At 35.9% G+C, this 26,753-nt stretch overlaps 1 protein-coding gene across 1 annotated transcript in view; it reads right to left on the minus strand.

Annotated features, from left to right (window-relative positions):
* POLN (DNA polymerase nu) overlaps positions 1–26,753 on the minus strand; it is a 108,678-nt gene that overhangs the window by 38,004 nt on the left and 43,921 nt on the right. Inside the window, exons 15-17 of the mRNA XM_026846762.1 lie at positions 23,617–23,674; positions 22,390–22,467; positions 21,841–21,955 (exon numbers count right to left, since the gene is read on the minus strand). Of these exons, the coding sequence (XP_026702563.1) occupies positions 21,841–21,955; positions 22,390–22,467; positions 23,617–23,674 (251 nt within the window). The remainder of the gene's footprint in view (positions 1–21,840; positions 21,956–22,389; positions 22,468–23,616; positions 23,675–26,753) is intronic.

The following is a 26,753-nucleotide window of genomic DNA, read 5'->3' on the forward strand; positions in this document are numbered from 1 at the left end:
AAAAGTCCTACTACTATATTATTAGTTCTTTGGGTTGAAGAAGATTCGATATTGACACATGAGAAAAATGAAATGCAATCTTCAAGACTGATGTATATAGGGACTAGAAGCATAAATCTGACCTAAAGCTTATTTAAACAAAGGTTATATCAGGGCTTCACTAATAGGAATATCCAACCTTTTATCAAGAATAATGACTGATAAAAGCATGCACTGAATCTCTCCATATGTCTTACAGAGCTCCACAACAGAGATGCTTTATAAAACTGGCTGTTTCTTAACTAGAGAGTGTAGCTCGTTTACTCCCAGTGAAGTATCATCCTGGTTCCCATTCACTCACCAACTGATGTAAACAGTCTTACAAAAGGGCTAATGGATTTAGCAATTTGCAAATAAAAATCTAGGACTCTGCTATCATCAAGCACATGCCACCTATGCTTTTCCTTATCCAAATGGAGCTTCAGAAAGAATGTTGACATGATTGACAAATAAAAATACTGAAGAATATTGATCATCTGGTTTAAATGGAAATGCATTGGGGGAAAACTTGATCATCTACTCACTGAAAACAAATACCTACACAAATTGTATTTGGAACACAGAGATGAATTGTTATCAGAGATGCTTGACAACATATGCACAATTTGTGAATAAGTCTCCTCATGAATCTGTTCATGATGATTAGGTTGCATTTTTAAAAACAGTTTACTAATGTTTGTTATGAAAGCTTTTTTCCATGAAATATGCTTTGTTATGAAAGTTTTGGCTGAGGAGCTTTTATGTAATGGTATATTTTTGTGTATCTTCTTCAAGATGTGTCTTTCACCATCATTATGATATTCAAACACCTAGAAAATCAGCAGAGCCAAAAATCTTTGGTTGCTTGGCCCATACACTGACTTTAGCCAAGCCTATGCACAGTGCTGGCACTCTCAGTGATAAACAGTAGACCTTGACTGCAATCAGATTTAGGCAAACCTTTATGGCAGTACAGAGTCTTTGAAGAGGAAAAATAAATTGAATATGATTTCAAATCTTCATTGGGCAAATAGGCTTCAGTTTTGTAGAAGCTCACATTGTTCCTTTGAATGCTACTAATTGCTCAAAGATAAAGTGGACTTTTCATTGCTTGTTTTAGGCTGAGAAACATGAAGAACTGAATAATTTAATACATAGTGTTTTCCATCTGTAATGGAGATTATTCCCACTTCAGTCAATCATTCTTGTGGTTGGAGACTCTTAGAATTTGCCTTCTTAGTTATGCCAGGTCAAAAGTTCATGGCTCTTTTGAATAAAGTAGGTTGAGATCCCCAAATGTACCTGAATAAGAGGACAAAGTGGCAAGTGAAACTAGTAAGTGCAGAATTAGGAAACTAGACATCATTAAGGATTTCCTGAGGCAACCTCTGGCAGAAAGACTACAGGAATTTCCTGAAGAACCTGGCAGAAAGCTACATATACACTTGAGAAAGTATCTATCCAGAACCAGGAGGGAAAATAGAATCTGTTAAGAGAGAAGATCTTATCTGAGGACATTTCTGAGATAAAGAACCAAGACTGAATAATGCTGAAACTAGGGAAACAGTAAAAAATGTAATACTGCTTTCCTAATACTGCACAATTCAAACTAGAGGCCTGGAGAAGGCAAGAGATAGGAGTACAGCAACAGAGTTTACTTGAAGATTTACTTAAGTCTGAAGTAAAGACAACTGAGAGCCAAGGGGTTGCCAGGTGGTGAGTATGTTAGCTGCTCACTTCTCTGAAAAAGAAGGACTCTAATATCATAGAAAGAACACAGTGGGTAAGAAGTCATGGAGATCTGTAGAGGAACAGATATAATTATCAGATCATGGTACTGAGGAAGACACGAGATATGGGAAACGGTGTCAAAGGCCTTACTGAAGTCAAAGTACACAACATCTACAGCCTTTCCCTCATCCAATAAGCAGGTCAGAGCTTTATGTGAAATATTTATTTCAATGTAACACTAAAACCAAAATGGTCAGTCAACACCACCTACTGTGTCAGAGTGGGAAACGTGAGCACTTGGCAGAGAGGCATTACATCTAACACTGCGTATGTGTAAATTTATGTACCACATTTAAGAATCTGGAATAATAAAGTATGAAATTGCCATATAAATCAAAAGTGCTTGAGCAAACAGAAGTCATTAATCAAAACTATTCTTTTTTTTTTTTTTTTTTTAATAATGAAAATGTTTTTTTTCCTGTTTATACTGACAATGATTAGTTTCTACCTAGGATGCTTGATTCCTTCTGTAATATAGAGTGGCATTCCTGCAGTTTGAGGTGAAGACTATTTATTCCTTTGAGTAACAAAGTGGAGGGGGGGGGGGCAATTTCTCAGAAACACAGCAGCCATGGTAGAAATCCCCAGTGGGATTTCTTCTTCAGCCTGTTTCCTCTACAAACAAATTTGTATTTGTTTTACTGAGTACTGTGCAAATTGATCATGGAATACCATGATACTGAGAAGGAGTCATTGTTATCTGTTTGTTTGTGTAATAAATTTTTAAGCTACAATCACTAAGCAAGCTATCTAATGCATGAAAATACTCAGTGCTCAGTTGTGGTATGATGTAAAATAGATCTATAGGGGACATGCATTGTTTTCGAATAAACTTGAATCTGAAAAAGGAAGCTGAATAGGCATAAAAAAGCCTTAGCTGCTGGACCCAGACAGTGACATGGAGGCAGACTTCAGCTCACCCAGTACTGTATGTACATCTGGAGGAACAGGAAGAACATTAATGCAATGTAATAGAAACTGATGCAGAAAACATAGCTCAAGAGAAAAAAGAATTTGCTGCAGATTTTGTTGTGAAAATAGCATAATTTCTGAAGTCCTTCAGGAAATATATATTCAGTATTAGTTTCAGCATGAAACATATTTTTCCATTTTATGACAACATTCTCATTACTCTCTCTCTCTCATAAATATATTTGTTCAAGTCTGTAATCAATATTATCATCATCTTCAAATTCCTTCTGACTTGTCATCTCCAAATGTGCAATATTTCACCTCCTACATTCCTGTCCTTGCCTGCATATTTGTCTTAGTCTATTTCCACATCTCTGATTTGTTTGTCCTTTATCTTTCTTTGTTTAGTACTGCTTTACAAGTACTTTGCTTTATAGCACTTTACTTGATAGACATCTATTAGGTAGAATAAAGAGTGGACTTCAGTGCTGGAACATGTTCAGATTAACCGTCATCATTTTTCTTGGAAGGAGTTAGCAGAGCTAAACAATCTGGAAAGGTCTGTGAGGACAGCAAAACAACTTACAGCTGAAAATTGTAGAAAGTTTGACAAACATAGTCAGAGGTGAGACATGAGACATACAAACTCTTTAAAAAGGTGGATCTACTACAGACTGGGCTGTATGCCCAAAAGGGAATAAATGATTGATTCTTAGAGTGAAAAAAAATGAAGAAAAATTTTCCAGTGAAACAGTGAAGAAAGATAACATCAAATTATTAGTAAAAAACATATAATGCAGATATGAAACTTAAAAACAGTCATATGTAATTTATTACTTTTTCAGAGATAATATCTTGAACATTTTCTATTATTTCTCAAAAATTCTCTCTATATTTTCATATATTAATGGAGTTTAATGGATATCTCAGTTTCTGCTGAATTAATTCTTAGATCTTTAAAACACATAAATACCAAGTTTCTTTATACTCAAGAAAAATATGGCAAACATATCTGTAATTTTAAAAAGCTTAACTATAAATTAGAATAACACATTTAATACAGAGTAGAGATCCGGATGGATTTATTTTTAACCTGTAGAGAATGTTAAAAAGAAAGTGTTAACACAAAATTTAGTATATTGAAATGAGCACACATGGCATAAAGTATATGAACGCAGGCCACAGGGCATAAAGCTTGAGTAATGCCAAAATAAAACTTTGAGAACAGGTAGAAATTAAAGGAAATCAGTCTTAAAAGAATGTGATAAGACATTTCACCATTTCTGGGAAATGCTGCATGGTGACGGAAGTCCTCTGTTTGCGTACAGGAAAAGGCAGAACAAACTTCTCCCACACAATATCTGGCAGACATGCATTGCCTTGATCTGCACTACATTCCAGTCCAGCTAAGCTCAGTCATAAAAGCCACAAAGCTCTTGGCCACTCTCCTGTATCTGCCAATTAATCCAAGTCCTAGTTGTGAGTTGTTGATGTGGAAAACAAGATGAAGTTCCATTAAATTCATTTTATACATGGTTATTAATGTACAATTAAATGAGTGAACACACATTCATTCATCTGATTGCTTTTACAGCTTTTTTAAATTTCATCAGTGAACTATATAAAGCTCTCATTTTTAATCACCTTTTGCTATTTAATAGCAGATGAGAGTTGTGTTTTGGAAGTTTGTATCTGGAACTTTGTGTTGGCATATGGAACTGCTACAGACAATTTATGTAATTAGTGAAAACTGCAAAGCTTTAGAAAAGCGGTTTTACAGCGGTATTGCCACTGGATAGATCATGTAGGAAGTAAATTCTGAGAGATATTTTTTTCCAGTTACATTGGCCTTATTATACCTAAGGCAAGCAGAACATATACCACAATGTATGTGAGCATCCTAAACATATGGAAAAGATTGGCTACACATAAACTAGCCTGCTCACTGCTAATGCAATGTGCAAGAATAAGCAGGTTTTTTGAAAGCTGCTATTCCATGACTAATGGAAAATGCTGACAAGGCTGAGGCATAAGTTGTCTCAGACATTTTTAAGGTAACATGTGGAAGTGATCTCGGAAAAACTTTTGCCTGGCTAATCTTTGTTAAAAAGTGCAATTAGTCCATCTAGATATTTTTATTATACACAGTTTTAATGTATGGTTTGATACAGAATGTCCAATGAAAAACACATATATAACTGCATATATATGCCTTCCATAACTATGAAGCATTTACACAATTATGTTCTAAACAAAAAGTAGCTAGACTGTCTTCCTCATAAGAAGAGCATAGACACATCAGGATGAAAAATGAAATTTATCTAGACTACCCAGAAGAGTGGAAATAAAGTTAAGACACTTTTCTAAAAAAAGGAAAGAAGCATCTACAAAGACTGAAATGCAGACTGACATCAGAAGAGAAGCAGCAGGTGAAATGTCTAACAGAGACATTTCTGATTTAGCTTAAGTAGATATTATATTATTTTTTCTTTTATTTTTTTTAATTTATGTGACTTCCAAACACTTCTTATGTGATTCAGAAGTTACGTCAACTGTTTGTATTCGCATTTTTTCATAATCCAGTTTGCATAAGATTACAGAATAACACAAAAAAACTCCTCACCCGGGGATAAATAAATGAACCTACAAACTAGGGCACTGGGATATCTTAAGTAGTACACCATATTCCTCACATCTCCTTATCTAAAGGGTAATACACAGGGTCCCCATTTCATGTATACTTAATCCCATCCTGGCATCAGGAGGGTCAGAGCTGTCTTCCAGTGACCACTGCACATGTTGGAGAATCTGGCATGGATCTCCCATGTAAATATAGAGGTCATGTACTTAAACACGGAGGGGAGAGTGTCACAGCCTCCCACTCACAGAGTTCAAATCTGTGTTTTATTTAGTTTAGAGGTTTTTATAAAAGCTTTTTAGTTGTGTTAAACTTCTCTGAATGAGACTACAGCACTGTTAGCTTGATGTCATCCTTCCTCTACTACAGCCAGCTCTGTGACATTTTCATCATTGTGTCTCTCTTCCCTCTTTGTATGCCACCCTACAAAACTGCTTTTTAATTTGGTTTATATCTATTTAGCACCAGGAAAAGCTTTATAACCCCTATAAAATTCTTTTGCAAGACTCCAGAAGCACTTTAGGATTTTAAAAGTACTTCCAGTGGTTAATCATAAAATAATTTACTTTGTCTGAGTAGCTTCTATAGTCCATTGCATAAAGATTTATTTCATTAGTCCTCAACCTCCTTTTAAAGAGCATGATATCTAGCTTTCATGTGTTTTACAGAAGATAAAGACATGTCTTTGCAGTTGCTCTGAGGGCCAGAAGTTGCTACATTTTAAAGTAGTAGAGAAGCATATAACGAAACTTCAATGAGGTCATGTCATAAATTATAGCTATCATCAGTAACAATCTGCTGACAGATTCATTTGGGAGTAAAGTGAACCATTATCTTTATTAAGATATTTACCTGCATGTTGATGTCCCCCATATTAGATAATGAAGATAAATTAGATAGCACTTTATTTCCAGTGCTCTTGACAAAAAATGTCACTTGGAGATTTTTCTTTAAAAATGCACAATTCTGGACATCTGTCAAAACAGAAAGTCCTTGACATCAATGAAGGTGCTTGAAAGAGCACATCATACCCTGCAAGCTTCACTTTTCTCTCCTTCATTCCTGCAAGAACCAAAAAAAGGGCTTTCATCTTACACCTGTAGTGTCTCTTACATAATGAATTACAAAGAGAAGTGATATTTATTTCTGAGTTGTGACTGCTGGAGGATTTAATTAACTAGAGGGCATTCTTATTTTAGGGTCTTTGGGTTTATGAGCACATAAGAGAAGGAAGTCAGGGTAACGAAATCCCAGCTTCAGGAGCCAGTGTGAACATCAATAGTGATAGGCACCATCGCTGAAAGAACAAATAAATCTAAACAGACCAAGGGATGATATAAAATTTGTCAGAGGTCATTTGTATAAAACAGTAAGGTCAGGGATCAAATGCAAATCAAGGCTCTTAGAGTTCTTTTTTCACTTATCACATCTACTTTTCAAGCTTTTCTGTAGGAGGCTTCAAAAAGTTAAGAAAGAACAGAAGCCATTTTGGGAGATGACAGCTGTAGTACAGTATCAAATAATTACCCATCTTGGACCTGTTAGAAGTCTCATAACTTTATAGAGAAATAGATGGACCTTAAGAGCAGCCTTTAGACAAATACAAGCAAATTGAGACATAAGGAAACAAGAGTTCATAATATATAATCAAATGATGATGTAACTGCCATCTCAGATATGACACAGAACAAAACATGGAGCTATAATATTGTTACAACAATGTACAGTTTGCTCAGGAAAAACAAGTAGCTGAAGCAGAGAGATGTCACACTACATCAAACAGCATCTACATAGTTCAGAAAAAAATAAACAACAGGCTTGGTAGGGCAATAAGAGGAAGGAATCAGTCATGCTATACATGAGGGTCTTGAACAAATGGGTTCTGCAGAGAGGGATGAGATATTTCATATCCCATCTCTTTCAATCTTCACTAAAAACACCTCTTGCATCTTAAATTTCTATTATGCCTATGATCACAGTGAAATAAAGGCAAAAGTGAAGAATAAATTGCCTTTGCATTCTTGATTTCACCAAGATTTAGCTTGACACTAAAGTTAAAGTTAATTGAATTAAATGAAATAAATGGAAACATTTTACTAAGCTGCTCTAGAGTGCATTCATAAAATGTACTATTTTATCAAAGTCACTCTAGGAGATGATTATTTGAAGACAGCTTTTCACAGAATCATAGAATGGTTTGGATTGAAAGGGACCTTAAAGATCATCTAGTTCCAACCCCCCTGCCACGGGCAGGGACACCTTCCACTAGCCCAGGTTGCTCAAAGCCCCGTCCAACCTGGCCTTGAACACTGCCAGGGAGGGGGCACCCACAGCTTCTCTGGGCAACATGTGCCAGGGCCTCACCACCCTCACAGGGAAGAATTTCTTCCTTATATCTAGTCTAAATCTACCACCTTTCAGTTTAAAACCATTACCCATTGTTCTATCACTGTGTTCCCTAATCAAGAGTCCCTCCCCACCTTTCCTGTAGCCCCCTTTAAGTACTGGAAGGCTGCTGTAAGGTCTCCCTGGAGCCTTCTCTTCTCCAGGCTGAACAACCCCAACTCTCTCAGCCTGTCCTCACAGGGGAGGTGCTCCAGCCCCTGATCATCTTTGTGGCCTCCTCTGCACCCATTCGAGCAGCTCCGTGTCCTTCTGATGTTGGTGCCCCCAGAGCTGGACACAGCACTGCAGGTGGGGCCTCATGAGAGTGGAGTAGAGGGGGAGAATCCCCTCCCTCGCCCTGCTGGCCACATTTCTCTTGATGCAGCTCAGGATATAGTTGGCTTTCTGGGCTGTGAGTGCACATTTCTAGCTCATATTCAGTTTTTTATCCACTAATACCCCAAGTCCTTCTCTGCAGGGCTGCTCTCAATCCACTTATCACCCAGCCTGTATTTGTGCATGGGATTGCCTCGACTCATGTGCCAGACCATGCACTTTTTACACAAGAGGAAGACTCTGTGAAACTAGGAAAGCCACCACAGTACAACTGAGAACTGTCCAACCTCCTCAGAGCTTGCTTTTTCACTGGTTTGTGTGTTAGTTGTGGTAGTGACAATTCTAAAACTTTATTTTCATCTATTCTAGAATGCTAAGAAAGCATTTAATGTGCAATAATAATAAGCTTCCAGTGTGACATAAAATTAAGTTGTCTTGTTAAACTTGTAGTTAACAACCTGGTTTATTAAAAGCTATTGTTTAGCTCTTCTAAAAACAAGTCATTGTGCTTCCTGAAGACTTTATTCCCTCTACCTTATTATCTCAGTCTAAACAACTGTCACAGCTGCACTTCTCCAAGGAACTGTAAACTACAAGGTGAAATTTCCATGAGCTGCCATACAGACAATCTGTCTGAGTGCAAAGCAAGTGTTAAATTTCATTAATATCAACTACTGCAAGCGAGATTTCAAAACAGATAGAAATGGCTCTGCTGCAAAAGTAAAACTGTTAAAATATTCCACACCAACACCCATGAGGCGCTGAACTTGGAGATCAAAATGTTTTAAAACTCTGATTCTGAGAAGGCAAACTCAATATCCTTCCTTCTACTAAATTTCAGCATTTACAGTAGTTATTGGGGGGGGAGGGATGGGACAGGGGAGTAGAAGGGAGTAGGTGAAGAAAGCGATAGCTAATTAAACCACTGCATGAATGCTCTTTGAAAAACATACTGCAATAATTAAACATCACAAGCCAAAAACCTAGGCCTGTCTCCTATATCTCAACAGAAAAGTTCATATTTAAACCCTCATTTGTGGAGGCAGAGCTACCTAACAAAGGTATTCCAAAGGCAAAACAGAAATTATTACAGCTGCCATGCACAATGTATTTGTAAATGCCACAATTTTCAAGTGTTTCCTGTCAGAATCTTTAGAGGAGTACCCTTTAGTACAATTCTTTTATTATGCAAAAATGTAACAGTTACTACAATAATTCATTAAGAAACAGACATTTCTCAAGTGATTGATATGGAGAGAGGGATGAATGTCTCAATCTAGAATCAGTGCTTTTTGCCTAATGCAAACAAACATGATTTAAATAATGATGCTTCTTCAGAACAATGATTTAATCTGTTAGCCTTACAGAAATTTAAGTAAACGCAATGAACTTTACCATTAATGATATACCAGGCTAAATACTCCTAGGCCAAAACTGGAGACATAATCTGAGGATACAATTACATCTGATTTCACAATGTTTTCAAGCAGATAAGAGACTGCCTAATCCCAAAGTAAGTATAATAATAGGACAGAAAAGAGAAACAGAAATGTGATATACAGAGATCTTAGAGGTCGTCTTCCAAGCTGTATCACAACAAACTCTTCTACAACACAGCAGAGAGGAGCAAAATTAGTTAGCACCCTGACACCATTTCCCCGCTCCAGACAGTAGTAACTGTGAATCTATCCGTACAAGCTACACATTCCGAGAAATAAACCTTTTCACAGACTCTAAAGAATAATAGAGTCTATTGCTTTTCTGCAAGCTATTTTAATTGCAAATAAGAATTATTAAAGTATAGAGGTTTTTTATAAAGTAGGGAATGAGGAATTAGAAACAGAGAAAGGATGAAGTAATTTCTCATGGAACAACTAGGAAACAGTGTGGTTTGGCTGTGGAAAACCAAATGCAATTTCAGGATGTGTCAAGTGAGCTATTTCCAATGACAGGACAATATTAGTACTGCTGTACAATATAGTGATGAGATTTTATCTGGGGTAGTTAACATAATTTGGTTATCATGTTCAAGAAACATGAATTTGGTGGTAGTAGGCTACCAGAATACTAAATAGAGAAAAAAAAACCCAACCATGTGAAAAGAGACACTATGTCAATATTTAAGAAATTAAACCTGCCAATAATACTCTACAGGAACGGAGCTTACTGGAAAACAATATCACATACCCATACTTTAAAACTCTCTTACCATCCAAACATGGTGCTACATCTAGCAGCCTGGTGGAAATAATCTGTGGCTCATGATAATTCAGGAACTGTGCCCAGAAACTGTTTGGTCCAGAGCCACCACCACAATAGGGACCAATTCACCAACCCAGATTTTGAGTGCCAGCAACCAGGAATACCCCTGACACCAAATTTGTTCAAATAAAGGTAGCCTCTTAAGTCATTATTTCTTTGTTTCATTCATCATTCTGCTAGCCCAGTTTCATGGCTGTTCCACAATTGAGTTCTATTTTCTGGACCATGATAGGAGTATTCCTGAGCCTGTGCTCAGGTGCTGAGATTTCAGAGCTAGCTTAACTAAAGCAGTTTAGTGTAACAGTCAGTCAGTGCCACAGAAGCTCATTTTCATTGCCAAGAAGAAATACAGTTTAAGGTACATGGAATTCCACGTAGTCATAACTAGCTGCACCTAATACTAGCTCATTAAGGTATTTTGGTGACAAATACCGTAAGGAAGCTTGTCTTGTTTCCTTAAAGAACCAGGGTTGAGAACATTGCCTTCCTGAAGTATTTATACAAAGCAAACACTGGGAGTCGAGGAGACCTGATAAAGTTAATGGGCAACATTGGCAAGAATAATTTGGGTATATAAACTGTAGGAACAAATATAAGATAGAAAGTAAAATGAGTTTTCTAGCTAGAAGAAAAATGGGGAAAACAACAGGTCTTCATTAGCATTATGTAGCTTAAAACTAGTTCTAAGTTGAAACCCCACCAATCTAGGAAAGGTAGTTTATGACATTGTCACCTGCAACAATTTTATGACCAAAAACATCCTTGTAGTCTTATTCGCCTGTGTAAGACCAGGCATACTCTTACCAAGCAGCATCTTTTTCTACCATAACAGATCACATCTATTCTCACAGGAATTCAAGTTTATACTATAGTACCTCACAGGTTTAACAAATTTCTCAAGAACCATCCTAAGAAATCTGCAGCAATACAGCAGGAGCTGCAAAAGAGCCTCATTCACAACTATTTTATCAGATAAGTTATTATTAAACACCAGATTCATAATGAGCAGTATCTCCACAATTAGACCTACTGCAACAGAATACCTGCCCCTGAAGGTGGCTTGATTTGGAAGAGCATGCCTTCCCATTCAAACTGAAATTGTGTCTCTCTCTGAACTGCATATATGAAACAAATTCTTGATTCCTCACTTTTTATCAGTAATACTCTGAATAAAAAATAATGATACAGAGAGATATTTTAGATATTGATCAGAACAGAAATGATACATAAACAATGAGACAATGGATAAGTACTAATAATTATTCAGTTAAAAATACTGAAAAAATCGTTTCTTCGGAATCTCTTTCACAGAAGAAAAAAAAAGCAGAAGCTTTGAAACTAATTAAAACAGTAACAAAATCAGGTAATTCAATGATAATGAAAGAAATGTTATGTTAACCCTTAGTGAGACTCCTAGCAGGTAGCACTGAGTTTAGGACTTCCAGATTTACAGCGAACCAATACTGGCTGTGTTAGACAGCCAAACCTCAGAGCTGAAAGATCACAACACAGTCATATATTTCTAAATGGAGACTCCAGCAGGGATATTTGGTTACACTTATTTAAGGGGACTGCCATATAATACACATGAAAACTTTTCTCCACTCTCTTCAAAGGCAGGATTCTAGAAGTAACCCTAAGTACTCCATAGTGAAAAGCAGGTATGCCTGTAATTTATTGTAATACTGCAAAAAATAGTTTCACAATCTGGTATGCGCTCAATGGCATGGAATGACTCTCCTTCATTGCAACTCCTAAAATCAAAGATTTAATTATTTTGCAATGTATGAAGTGAAATGAACTAACCCAAATTCATTCTAGCCTTGACATTAAACTCACAAAAAGTGGAGAAATTAATCCAAGAGACTACGTGTTCTAATATCTGATTAGAAGTGTATGAAATAGCCTGGACTACCTAAAAAAATCTTTAGACAAAGATGGAGTTCTAAGAGTCCTAAGCTGGTATATCTCATTATTTAGACAATGAACAAAACTGAAAGATCTCAAACTGGTAGAAAGGCAGCTGTGTAACCCTGTGGCTGCATCTTGTAACCATGTGTCTTCTAACAGGGATGGGAAGAGAGCTAAAGCTCTTCCTGTCTCCTCGGTAGAAGTCCACTTGGATAAGCATGATTATTCCATTATTCCTTAATCACTTAACAAACAGCCAAGTGACATCTCTTAATATTTGTTAATTAATGACTAATAATGACCCTTTAAAGAGCTTGTTGATAATATTTTCATGAAATTAATAAAGAAGCACAAATATTCATACCTGTTTAAAAACCATTTAGCTACAGATGTGGTTTTCCCTTCTCAAAAATCTATTTATCTCATTCCTGATTTCCTGGCCTTCACTCTTGCTACTTAAGGGAGTAAGCAGCTTAACTGAACCAATGTCTGCTATACCATATGTTTATATGCAGTAACCTAATAAGACGACTGTGTTTTGCTGAGGAGGAATCTTTAATCTATGTGATACAAAGAATGTATTTGAAAGAAGTTTGTATGAAACAGTTATGGGCAAGTGTATATATAATTTAGTCAGCCTACTACCAAGCATTTGTGCACACTTGACCTTATCTTTTTCAAACAGACCCAGTACAGTACTTTTTTGTATAATTCAGCCCATGAGGACTTATTTTGACTTATTTCAGGAATATCCAAAATACCTCTGCTTTTTTCCTGTGTTCTTCAGAACTCAGCAGGGTATCAACAGATAGAGCTATTGTCAGGAAGTATCATGAATTGCCAAGTGGCTGGAAAAACAAGACTCCCTATTTTGCCATAGTTCCTGCTGGACCAACTGCCAGTATGCAACAGTTTGGCTCACCTTGTCATTATTAGATATAATCAGTTCCTTGAGTCCCCTGCTTGGCAGATGGTAAAGAAATAACATTTTCCCACTTCCTGGAGGAAGACAGTCTGTGAAGAACAAAACAAACCTTTCTGCACTGTGGTCTTTTTATTCAAATCTGGTTGAACCTATCTTTTGTTGTTTGTTTGGGGTTTTTTTAAAAAAGACCTTTGTCCTTCCAATATGGTAATCACAGTAGTTCTCTCTGCTTTGTTTCTCTTTAGGCTTTTTCTCATGTAATTTCCAAAATTAGAATGTTTGTCCCTTACCAAAACAGTTCACAAAAGATATTACCATAATCCCACATACATAACAGCCAAGGAAAGATGAACTTTTATGTTCAGTAGATTTTATGAACAGCCTGCAGTTCCAAAGATTATTGGAAATCAAGCGTTCAGGTTCCTCTGATTCTGGCCAGGACAGTGTATACTGAAGATAATTCCATGTCTTAAATTGTCAGCTAACCAAGCCTACATAATAAAAAAAGAATGTTTTTCAAAAGATTAGTGGTAAAGAATTTATAAATCCCTTGTAATTCCATGATAGTGACACACTTATTTTAGATATTAACTGTCATTGCTGCACAGTAATAACAAGATATGTTACCTCTTCAAAGGCAAGATTCTAGAAGTAACCTAAGTACTGCAGCTGGGTTTTTTTAACTCCCTGAAAGTCACAGACTCAGAAGAACAATTATTATATCCAGTACTTACTAGAAGGGAAATTCAATACCTAGAAGGACATGTTTTCGTGCTTTTCTCCATCATCACACAAAAGAAAGCACTAATAGCACGAATACAAGGAAGCAGGTGACATCTGAGAGAGAAAGAAATATTTTGTAATTTGGATTTTACAAAACTCAGATCTCAAAGTGAAACAGGAGCAACTAGACCACTATCAAATCCTCCAGCCTTCTTTCAAGCATACCTTAAGTGTAAGCATTGTGCACAACTGTCACAAATTGTCCTTTCATTGGTATAATCAGAATAAATATCACCCTTTAAAAGTATCTGCTAATTACCTTGTTGCTTTAATTCACCTTCAGCAGTTAATGTGTACTGGTTAAATTGTAGTTTAGAGGTAGAAATTGATAGTTTAAAGAGAATGCCTGTTTTCAAATGACAATGGTGGTTGATATCAGACTATTCAGGTAATTATCTTTTAATACACAATACAGCTGCATATTAAACAGTATTACAGATATTCCTCTACTACACAGTACTACATAAGTATTTTAATAGAGATTATTAAAATTTCTATATTCTCTTTTTGTGTGTTCTCTGATTCATATACTATAATTTCCAAACTGAAAAGAGTTATAGAGTACCAAAGCTAAAATACTAAGTCACAACTGTCCAACAGTCTCACCTATAAAGGGATTTTTCTGAGGCACAGATCAACATGGATTTCATTACACGGGTTCTATACTGGCTCAACAGACAATTTATGACACATAATACATGAAAGAAAATGCCTAGGTAATTTATCACTGCATGGAAATCTTGTGCACAGGGACAATTATCTTTCTGCTCTCAGAAATGAAAATACACAGTTTATAGTAGTAATAGATGTATGATCACAATTAGATCATACTGTAAACAATTTACTAAAGACCCTTCTGAATTCCTCCCCTTCTCACATAGTAAATATAATCTACCAAAAAGGTATATTTACCATGAAAAAACAACATTTAATAGTGTTTCTAAATTAAGCTTGCATTTATTTAATCTCAGAGAGATAATGTGGTCAAGAGAATGTTCTTTGTTTCATGTGCTAATACTGTTCCTAGAGACTATAAATCACCTGGGTACTCCCATACCTAAATTTCTGGATATAGAAATACTGGACTTTCACTTCAATCCATTTGTAACTAACCTACTTACAGGGTCTCTTCCTCTGAACCTCTTGGTGAGGATATATAGTCTACATGTTTTAACATCTCAGTTCACAGTTATAATTTAGAAAGGGCAAAATGTTTTCATAAATCTGCTAGGACATTTATGACATAAACACATCTAAATAGAAACTAAGATCAGAGGCTGCAAACATATCTGTACTACCTTGTTGGTGCCTTCCAATGTGTACCTTAGGAATCACTCACTAGATACCAGCATAACCCAGTAATATTTTTCTACAGACTAAAACATAAAGCAGATACCTGAAGCTCAATCTACCCACTTAGTTTAAGTGACTTGTCTACTGGGATAATTCTTACCTCAGAACAATAACCCTACATTTATTTTTTGGCCAGTTCTCTATTACATGATCTCAGTGGAAGTCCATCTCTCACAAATCTATATTGGCAATTCCATAAGGAACTCTAATACCCAGACAAAACTCAGGAAATTAACGTGGATGACTATATCCAAAACTGCAGATGAACCCCTTTCATTCCACTAAATGGCCCCTTAATCCTAGATGTCATTGAATTCTCTGAGTACCTCAGGGAACCCATCCCTCCTGACAGTTCAACAGGCCCCCCAAATACTGCATTGTTCACATGCTCATCATAGATCCACTCTGAGCCCACCTGACCTCCTCTGTGTTTCCTGTAGGACCCAATTTATGAAATGTCATCTGATTGTGTCATTATTCACACTGACATTTTCTGGCTATCAGGTTTGGATTTGTTGGCTTTTTCTTAGTATAAGGTGGAAGCAGTAGCATCCTGGAACAGTTGCCTGGCTACTGAGGAATAGCAACTCAGTTGTCTCTTCATATGATGGGCTTCACAGCCACAATTCTGCCTCCCAGTGACACGGAATTAAAGCATGCTCTAATTTCAAGGCCACAAGCTAGGCTTGGCATCCTCCAAGATCACACAGAAATGGGACTACTGTGAAAAAGAAAAGCCCAAGCCACCCCAAAACAACAACAAGCAAAATTATGAGATCAGAAGGAAAGCAAACATTAAAGTATTCTATTAAGAGTACTCAAGTAAGAGTCATAACTGTTTGACTTTTGTCCCTGTGACTACTACTAGAAAACAGAATTAAACAATCACTAAGTAAAAAACAAATAATCCCCCAAATGGTACTGAAATAAAGAAACCTCTTTTCCAACTGAATAGTCTAAGCAATCTGCAATAAAATCATAGTGGTATAATAATATGGTTGTGAAAGAGACTGAGAAACCACCTCAGCTATCCTTGGAAATATTTGTCTAATTGTCTCATTCCTTCCAGTGATGGAAATTCGACAGACTTCATAGGTTACCCACCTCCATATTTATTGACCTCTAGTATTCAAAAGATTTCTTTAACTGACTCATCTCTTACAACAGTGTAAGCCCATTCATTACACTTCGTTCACTCTCAGCTCAACTCTCTGCAATAACCTTGTATATATTTGAAGACTTTTATCATGTTTTTCCTAAATCATATCTTCTCTCAACTAAACAAATCCAATTATTTCAACTTTACAATATTTGCTGAACAGAATCTCAGCTGCAACACACAAAGTCTATCCTTGCTTTGGATTTTCCTGGGAGGAGAGAGATGTAGAGTTGAATACTCTATAATGCTTTAAAAGTTGAACTGAGGTCTCCTAGGTCTTACGTAAAAGCTGGGCAACACAGCCATCTGAAAAGACGGAATCCTGATCACCTTTTTTTCAGAGAAACTACCTATCTAGCAGGTATCTTCAGATATGGACTTTGGACCACTGGTTGTCCTTTCATTTTGTTCCAGCTTTCTAAGAGGAGTTCAAATGCAAACTTCTGTGATTAGAATTTCTCATTAACTTCTCTTAGATGGCTCTGTGGTCAGCACATAGCCTTTTTCACTCTCTGAGATGCATACTTTGGCAATGTACATGGAGCTTGGCAACCCAAAGTTGCATTTTGTATTCTATTTCAGATTCAGGAACTTAAAATATAGGAAGTAAGTGTAATTTGCAGATATCAGAGAGGTCTGTCATTAAACATTGGAACACAGTGATGATATCAAGACTAAAATGACTAAGCTAGTTTCAGAGATATAAATAATATAGTTGCATTTGTATGGTTAGGTTGCCCTCAGGATCCTTGATGGATGGTATCACTATGCTCTGCTGGATGCAGCTGAACTCATCACTGCTACAGATCTCCAGTTCTCTAAGGCATTTTCTAAAGAAGCAGGGGAAAAGATTTATCCAAACATTATAAGTTCAGCTTGCTTAATGCTCGAGTCATAAGAACTCTGAAGCATCACTATCCCAATTCAAAAATGCACTCAGGCAGGAAAGTTGGCACCAGTCAGGTAGGATGAAATCACATAATTATGGCGTGCTTAAGTGCTTAGCTAAATCACGACACTTTTCCGGGGTTTTGACCCAATATGGTCAATATGTGTATACATTATGACAGAGGAACAACAGCCTACTGAGAACGGTGGAAAATGAAGTTTGAAAGAGATTGCTAGTCACTGCACCTCTAATTAAGAAAGAAATTTCAGGCTATCTAAAAGACTGTAAACTTATTTTTCAGCCTCTATATTTGAAAGTGATTTTAAGATATGCCCATCAACAGCATTTTAAATATAAATACTTATTTTTCATTTACCATGTAAAAGCTAGATTTAAAAAGTGAGAGCAATTTCATTCTGAAATTTGTTGTCATTTGGATGTCTCATGGCAGGTAGGTCTCTTGGATGGACAGACAGCTGCCAAGACAGCTCTCATCATCTTCAACACTGGGATGATGATTTGGCTTTCAAAGGACTATAACTGCCATAGGAGATCAAGACAATATAACACAAGGTGAATCTTGCAGGTAGCTGGAATCCGTTATATGATGAATTTCAAAAGTTTAGGCAAGCCTTGAAACTTTACTATGTGTTCAGTAGCAAGCAGGTCATTAATGTAATGAACTCTTGGTGTTCTTGTAACAGCAGGTGTTGACCTGTCATTTAAGGCTTATTCTTCATAGGCCATAACATAGTACTCGCTGTCAGATAGCGTTGGTCATTACATCACTGGCATATGATCATCACTACAGACAGGATAAGATAAGAGTAGAAACAGTATAAAGCATATACAAGTGAACATTAAAATCTATTTATATCATCTTAGTTTTAGCTGGGGTAACTATGTTAGATGATCAGAAAATATATTGAATGTACAAGGCAAAGATGAGCTTCGACTTTTCACTGACAAAAAGAGCCAACAGAAGCAAATTCACTGCAAAGTGGCCAACAGACACCATTTTTATTTTACTCTGTGAATTCCATGAAATAAAATTCTGTGAACTTTATTCCCATATGAAAAAAAGCACTTTAATAAGAGAAAACATGAGACCAAGCATGATGTTATCCAGAAACTTGCACTAAGTGACTAGTTAACACCGGCTTCTGAGAGTTTTATCTGAATAGAAATTTCAAGACAGTTCTGTCAAACAGAATACACAATACTTAAACTATCTAAGGCAAGCAGTATCTACAGTATCTATAGCAAACAGCTGAGCATAGTGCAGGGAAGCCCAGACTGGTGTAGGCTGTGTTACTTCTGAAATGAACTATCACTCTAAACTAGCCAGAGGAGCACAAGATGACAGCCTAGTCTTGCAGAGAGGATTGCCTCTCAGCTAGGTTTACTGGGTTGGGTATGGTGTTGCACGTGACACTGAATCTTAGCATAAAAGTTAGTATCTCCATTTAGCCTTTTGCTGTAATATATAGACATAGTTTTGTTTGACACATACTCATGCATCTCTACAATGCAATGTTGACCAGTGTAAAGATTCCATATGAATGTTTAATAGAAACACAGGTCCAACAGGTTTCCAAGAGAGACACAGCTCTAAGGTCCCAGAGAGTGTGCTGAGTCATGGTAGAGTATGCCTAACCAAATTATGAAAGGAAAGCTTTTATACATAAGAGATCTTAATTCAATCAGAAACTCATACAGCTAATCTCTCTACAGAAACTGCCCACCATCTGTATTTGTTGCCAAATGCTATAAAAACCCTGTAAAGGTTTTCCAAAAGGTTGGACTTCAGATAGAAGGCTTTACCCTGAAGGACTGCTAAGGAATAGATGTACATTTCAGTGAAGAAGACATGAAGCTTAGATTTAAAAAAGAGAATAAGTTGGTATAAAACTTGGCTGGACTCTAGGGTGTGGCTCAGATTTTGTCCAATAATATATTCATTAGTCTAAGTATTTTTAGATGCAGAAAAACTGCTAAAAGGTACCAACTGACATGCACTCAGAAGCTGGAATGCTACCAGACACTGACATTGACTTAATTTTTTTCTTCTAGAGGGAGCTTCAGAAACTAATTAATTCTTTATAGATTTCTTAAAGAAAAAAACTTTTTTGTCAAGGTTTTCCAACTGTCCAAAATGTGTTAGAAAATATTTATAAATAGCAACAACATATAATTCCTTCAAACAGAACAGAACATTTAGTATGCTATCTGGTAAATCACTTGCACAAATTCTAAAGGATTAAAACCCAGAGAAAACCAGAAGACCGAGAGGCGATAAAAGGTTTATTGTTTATTTTGATTGTCCTTCTCAATACCTTTTTTAATACCAATGGTAGGGAATCAATTACAATAACCTACATTAGGTTAATGGTTGGACTAGATGATCTTCAAGGTCTTTTCCAACCTAGATGATTCTGTGATTCTGTGAAAGTCAGTGAACTAATTGTTTGTCCTAAAGATTTTAGTTATCAATAGTGGACTATGAGAGATGAGTAAGTACCTGGAATAGGAAAGTATCTGTGAAGCTTGAGATTTTATGTCTCCTCTTTGGCACTAAATAAATTAAGGACAGAATTCCAAAAGCCAACGTGAATTCACTCGGAACTGATCCAATAGGAGGAATTGAATTTGTCAGAACAAATACAGATGGTCTACATGTGAGCTGGCTACCCCAGACCTGCTTTGTTCTCAGTGGTGAGAAGTCAACACTTTTAATGTATGATTGATCTTATTATACAGGGGACATCAACAATAGGTTAAATGAATCTCTCCAGGTATACAATAGGTGTCCAAGGTTAGATGAGATTAAACACACCCTTTGTGTTTCTGTAATTATTAAGAGTCATATAATAGATTCAACAGGAAGTTACTTCCAAGCACCAGGTTCCTGAAGCTTAAAAGAAGAGTCAGCAGAATCATTATGTAATGATTTTGTAGACACACCATGACACTTCTGTCTGATAAAAATATTTGCCTGTAATATTTCATTAAATTTAAAGTTACTGTGTAGCAACTATAAGAGGTTGATGGCTGCCAAGAGCTGTGAGGTTGCTGAATAGAATGGTATTTCTGGAGTCTTGCCCAGAGTTGAGACAAAATGTGACTCATCTTCATGCATACATTTGCAATATACCTCCAAACTAAAATAAGGATTTAACTCCATCACGAGGTTCTAGTGATATCATGTTAGTGCTGAGAATTTATTATAGTATCAGTGCTTCTAAGCAACTCTAAAAAAAAAAAAAAGGTGGTCTTTCTGTAGCTATAATCATTGCATGTTTGTGACCTCAAGTTGTGTTCTCCCAGAATGCACAGGCTCAAGCGCTGATTGAGTTGTTGGTAGCAGGACACTTATAATTTGAGCTCCATTTTGTTTCTTTGTACTGCTTCAAAGTATATTAGCAAATATTGCAGTGAGTAGGAAATACTGTGGTTGGGAAGGCTATGCCTGCAAAAATTTAGAAACTGTAGGATAGGAATTGAGCTAGATCAGGATTGATGAATTCACATCTATTTTTGCTTTCATTTGCAGCTAACAATCTTCCAACAAAAATGGAGATAAAATATTAAAAGAGAGAAACAAAGAGAAAATGTGAAAATTGCCTGACATTTACATGACATCATCCTGTTCAATTTGCTTATATGTTATAGCATTTTATTCAACCTTTTGCTGACCTATCTGTTCAAACTGTAAGCTGCTTGACCTCTATCCTGTCACTTATTGAATGATCATGCACTTTTGAGTACAAGGGGAGACAAAAGTCTTAAGTAAGATTTTTAGGCACCATGATACAAACAGTAATAAGAAATACGTTCAAACAGTTAGGTAACTAATATTCCATCTTTTTTGACAGTTAATCTTTTAATCTGCATGCTGAAGAGCATCAGTAAAAAATATGGGAATGAAGAAATCTCTTTTTTAATTACTGAAGTACCACTTTTTACAAGTATCACATCATCCCTACGAGTTCAAAGGAATCCCATGAGTTCTAGTCTCTCTGTTGTACATATGTAATTTGATTCCAATACTTCTGCTGGATAACCAAGCAGATTTCAAAAATGCTTGTACTTTTACTGAGAAAAGTCGTTCTGCAATTTTTCATACGGATAATCTACTTCACTTCCTCTGGATTTTTGAAAAGAATTGGTGAACAATACAGTGAGGAAGTTATCAGCATGCACTGTTCACAATATGTTATTACACGAGCTTTAGTCACAACGCTCATACTGGTCAGTTGGATTGCAGCATTTTGACATATGGTAATTACCACAGTGGAGAAGAAAAGGCTCAGAAAGACAGAAAGGCATTATAATTCAGTGTTAAAACAGTATAAACAATATATACTGTAGTAAAAAACTGGGTTTTGTTATCACTACAGAGTAATATAATAGTTCAAGTTATTCTTACTATCTTGTCTAAATACTATTTAAAAAAAAATTGCAACATTTTCTCTTACCACTGAGAAGCCAGTGTGGAAAAGATATCAGTGTCTTCAGGTTCTTGGAACAGTTTCAGAAGTTCTGGTTCAGATGACAAATCAGCAAGGATCCTTAACTCAATATGGGAAAAATCTAGAAAACAGAGTGTTAAAATCAATCTAGTGCTCTAACATGAAAGCATACCTGCATTTTAAACAAACTATCACAAATTAAAAAGCAAATTAAAAAGCAAGCCTGGACTGTTCAGTCATTTCCTCATGCTCAAAAAAACAGATGCCTGTAAAAAACTCATACTGAATAAGTTATATTCCAGCTACAGATCACAAGGTGTCTGATACCTTCATTATCTTCAGGTGTCAATTAATCTTACTAGCTTTTTGTTTCTACTGACACTGCTTACATATCATCCACTTCCAAGGCACACTAAGAAGTATACATCATATAACAGTATTAACTGATACTAAGGGATTTGACAGACTTGTAAAATATCCAAAGGAGAGGGGACAAAGAAATGACAAAAATGCAAACATTAATATGTATGAGAATAATAATTATTACTATCTTACCTGCTGCTAAAAATGTGTATCCTTGTTTTGAAACAAACAATGTTCTTGGGGAAATAGTTATAATTTCCTCTTCTTTTCCTAGAGAGGAGACAGACATTTAAGTCCAAAAATATTGTGTTGCAAACCATAAAAGGTTGTAAACAACATACCAAACACACAACTAAAACCACACAAATGGCAACATAAGCAACCTACCAGAGCACTATCAGCATCACAATTATTTTACTCTATTAGTCACATACAACATCTTTATCTGCCATCCCTGAAGTGCCACTTAGTTCTCCTTTTTCAAAATCAAACCCTTCCTAAAACACTAGCTAACAAATATCTGCAATGACTAACATTATTCACAGATCACTTAGAAATACTTTTATGAGAAGCATATATTGTAAGATCAGTAACAAAACTGATTGGCCTATGTGCCACAGTTATGCACAGCAGCTCAGGTTTACACAGCCACTGTTCACACATTTATTTTTTTATAGCAACTTTTAAAAAGTAATTATAAAAATGAATCAGGTAGATAAAATAAAACTGCTGTCAAAGTTTTACATTGTCTTCAACAGACTCCTGTTTTATGATCTGTATTATTTCAAATGCATGGAGTGAATAGCTGTGAAAAGGCAAGCCTGCCCTTAACTGGGAACCAAGTGCAACAAATGAGAAGCATTTCCCAGCTATGGCTGTAGGTATTCAAGGAAAGTTTATGTTGGCAAATCTCTCTCTTATTTTTGAGTCTACTACTGTAGACTCTCTTTATCATTTGGGTCATGCTTTTCTAGACTTGGATTCTCTCTGAATCATCTGCTTTAAATCTGCTTCTGTTATCACAAACAACACATCTGACTATTGGTGTTAGCTACGAGTTTCACAAAAATGACCCAGTTTTAACATCTCAGAAAAAGCCTTATGAGCTGAATGCGCACAAAATCTTCCCTAGGATATTTAATGGAGTTAAGATGCATAATTTCAGCTGGAAAAAGGAACAGTGAGATAGTCAAGGGAAAAAAAAAATCTAGAAGTTTGTGACTATTTAGATGAGCGGTGAAACAGCAAATTTTTTTCAGGAACAACCAGCAAAAAGTAATTGGTTTAAATCACAATGTGTAATTAAGCATCAATAATCTATTCTATCCTTTAATGCTGGAGCTATTGATCTGCTTTAAAATATAACAGTAAAATAATTAGATAAAATTGCCTCTTCATGTTAATGAAAATATATTTTACCTTTTATGTACTGCTTTTTTGTAATTCTAACTGGATGTTTAGAGATACCTTGAATATTCTACAAATAAGAATAAAAATCCTTAGTAAGTTAAAGTTTATGAAAATATGAACAGTTTATAAGCAGCATAAGAACATGAGTGATGCTAATGCCAACAAGTTTTTCCCATATAATAAATAAGATTAACCACTTCGCCTTTCAAAGGAATCTTCACACTTCTGTAATGATAGATACTTCTGAATATTTGCTCTTCCTAGAAAAGTGGAAGCTTGTAAGAACAAATTCTCACTGGAAGCCTTTCCAAATCCTAATTTCTGGATGCATCATAGAACATAATTAGCGATCCAACGAAAATAATTTTCTTCTTATTTTAACCTTTATTTTTCAGATATTGTACATCACTTCCAAGAAAAGAATACACGTGAACACTGCCTTAAGCTAAAGGGAAGATTCTTCTTCAGCCTCAGAATTTCTAAATTCTTCTAATATTTAGAAGCCTTCCAAGTAACAGCTTTAAATCTGAAAGAGCGTAGATTCAGATCACATATAAGGAAGAAATTCTTTAATATGAGGGTGGTAAGACACTGGCAGAGGTTGCCCAGAGAAGCTGTGGCTGCCCCCTCCCTGGCAGTGCTCAAGGCCAGGTTGGACGGGGCTTTGAGCAACCTGGGCTGGTGGAAGGTGTCCCTGCCCGTGGCAGGGGGTTGGAACTAGATGATCTTTAAGGTCCCTTCCAAACCAAACCATTCTGTGATCTATTCCCACCTTCTTTGAAATGCATGATAAAATAAAGAAGGAGCTTTTTATTAACTACAGCACATCAGTTAAGGTTAAAAGTGAGAACTAAGTTTATCAATAAACATGCAGGACTAGGAATAATAGATTTTTCTCTAAAGATCTGGGTTCATACACCTCCAGTAAAGTTTGAAACATGACACATGATAGCTTCCTTCTGTTATTTAATGTCATTATGCCTCTTCATCTAGAAAGGTAACACATGACAAGAGATAATGTGTATCAAGCTCAATTTTCATAATTCTACGCAATTAATTTGCAAGTGGTTCAGGAATTAGATGAACACACTAATATTATGTAATACTGTGAATTCAGAAGATGGGAATAGTGATATATAATTTCCAAATCAGAATGATAATTTTCTATGTAATTTTGAAATCAAAATTGTTATTTTAAACTTGAGGGATGTGATCAGACTGCAAAAGCTGTTGAAATTTAAAGCAGAAGATTAAACCCCGCAAACCAGAACTGTATCATTTCTAGTCTTAGTACCACCTTTAAAGATCTACAATTAAACGTATTAAAGTTGAACACCTGCCACAGCACCATACACAAATAGAAATTACTATACAATATACATAATATTTTCACAACATGGGTAAACTAGGAACACTGCTCTCAATCCATCAATACAAAGTTTGACCCAGAAGAAACATTTGCCACCTTTAATATTTTATTTTTCAGTTTCTAGAAACATTTAAAAATAGTTGTAGCAATGCTTATTGTAATGCTATTAACCATATTTTGAAATAAGTGGTTATTTAACCTGTGCACAAAACTGATGTTTCTATTGATAACTATTGATTTCTACTGATAACCAGTTGGAAAGCATCAGTGCTTGTTCATATGAATAATATGCAGTTTAAGTAGCCATGGAAGCTAATATATCCTCACACGTTTTGAAAATGAAGTCCTTATATTAAGTACCTGGACATGAATGTGGGAGCCTAATTTTACACATTTAAAAAACAAAATCACAACATTTTAGTTAATTGTATGGACTTTTCATTGGGCTCTGTACTGATATTGACACATACTTAATAAGATAACCTCCAGCCCAGGTTAAAGAGTTGTTTACAGTTACTCTCACTAATTATTGTTCCTTAACTCATTAGCTTCAAAAACCTGAACAAAGTTAAATAAATATTTATTTCAAAATCTATCTAGAATGGTAAAAATAAATCACTATATTGCCATCTTGTTTCCACTTGACAGCATATGCAGAAAGTCTGCTTCTAATGCAAATTTAGAAGTGTTACTAATAATTCTGAAAAACACTAGTAAATAATTGCAAGTGCAAAATGTACTTTAACTTGTAAATTAGTTAACTCATAATTTGAATAAATCTTCAGAGAAGTAACTCAGGAAACATGAAAGTGGTAGTGCTCATCTTTAAGCTATTGGAACAGCTTAATAGATTCCTCTCATCTGAACTTAGACATCTTTAGGCTAGTCGTTAGTCTAAACTAGCTGTCTAGAATCCCCCTATAGTCTGCAGACAAAGACAAGAATCTTCAGTGGGTAGTTCAATCTATCTGTTGTATATGACACATTTACAACAAAGTGACCTAAGATTTCCCTGGAGATGATGCTTTCTAGGATTTAGACTATCCAATCTGATGAGATAAATTTACTTTAGATATTTAGAAGGATGAAGAAATAAGGAGACAATCTCAGAACAGTCTTCCGAATAGAAAGCTTTTCTCTGCTTGAGTTGAAAATTAGGTGACATTTTTATTGTATCAAAAGTGGAAGTCTATTTCGCTTTGGTAAATGACTATTACCAACTTGGACTACATAATACAGTCTGTATTTTTGCTTTCATGTATTTATTTCAAGTATACTTTTGTAAAACCTTCACAGATCCAATCTGAGATGTGACTGTTATCCCTTACTGTTAGAGAAGGGCATCCACATGTTGTTAGTTACAGAGGAACAAATTTGCTCTCTCTGAACAATTACGCTCCAACAGACAAGAAGGAATATACTTGAAACAGTGTGATGGAAAATCTGGTTGTGAAAGTTAAATATTAATACTTCTCTTTATTGTTTCGAGGGGGGGGGGAATCTAGTTATTCTAGTGGACGATTAACAAGAAAACCCTGCCATAGGTTAAAAAAAAAAAACATATTAACAAACAACACCATAATCCAAAATACATTTCCAGATGTTCCAATGGACAGAAGGATAGATGAAGCCAAGGTCCCAGTTTCAGTTATGTTTGAAAGGCTGTGATGATCAGGGGAGGTTTGTGAGTGCTGGAAGAAAGCAAGTGTTGCTCCTTTTTTCCAGGAGGGCAAGAAGGAGGATGCATAAAACTACAGGCCAATCAGCCTATCCTCAA

Source organism: Athene cunicularia (genome assembly GCF_003259725.1).
Source record: "Athene cunicularia isolate RWA chromosome 4 unlocalized genomic scaffold, athCun1 chr4_part1, whole genome shotgun sequence".
Taxonomy (NCBI): Eukaryota; Metazoa; Chordata; class Aves; order Strigiformes; family Strigidae; genus Athene; species Athene cunicularia.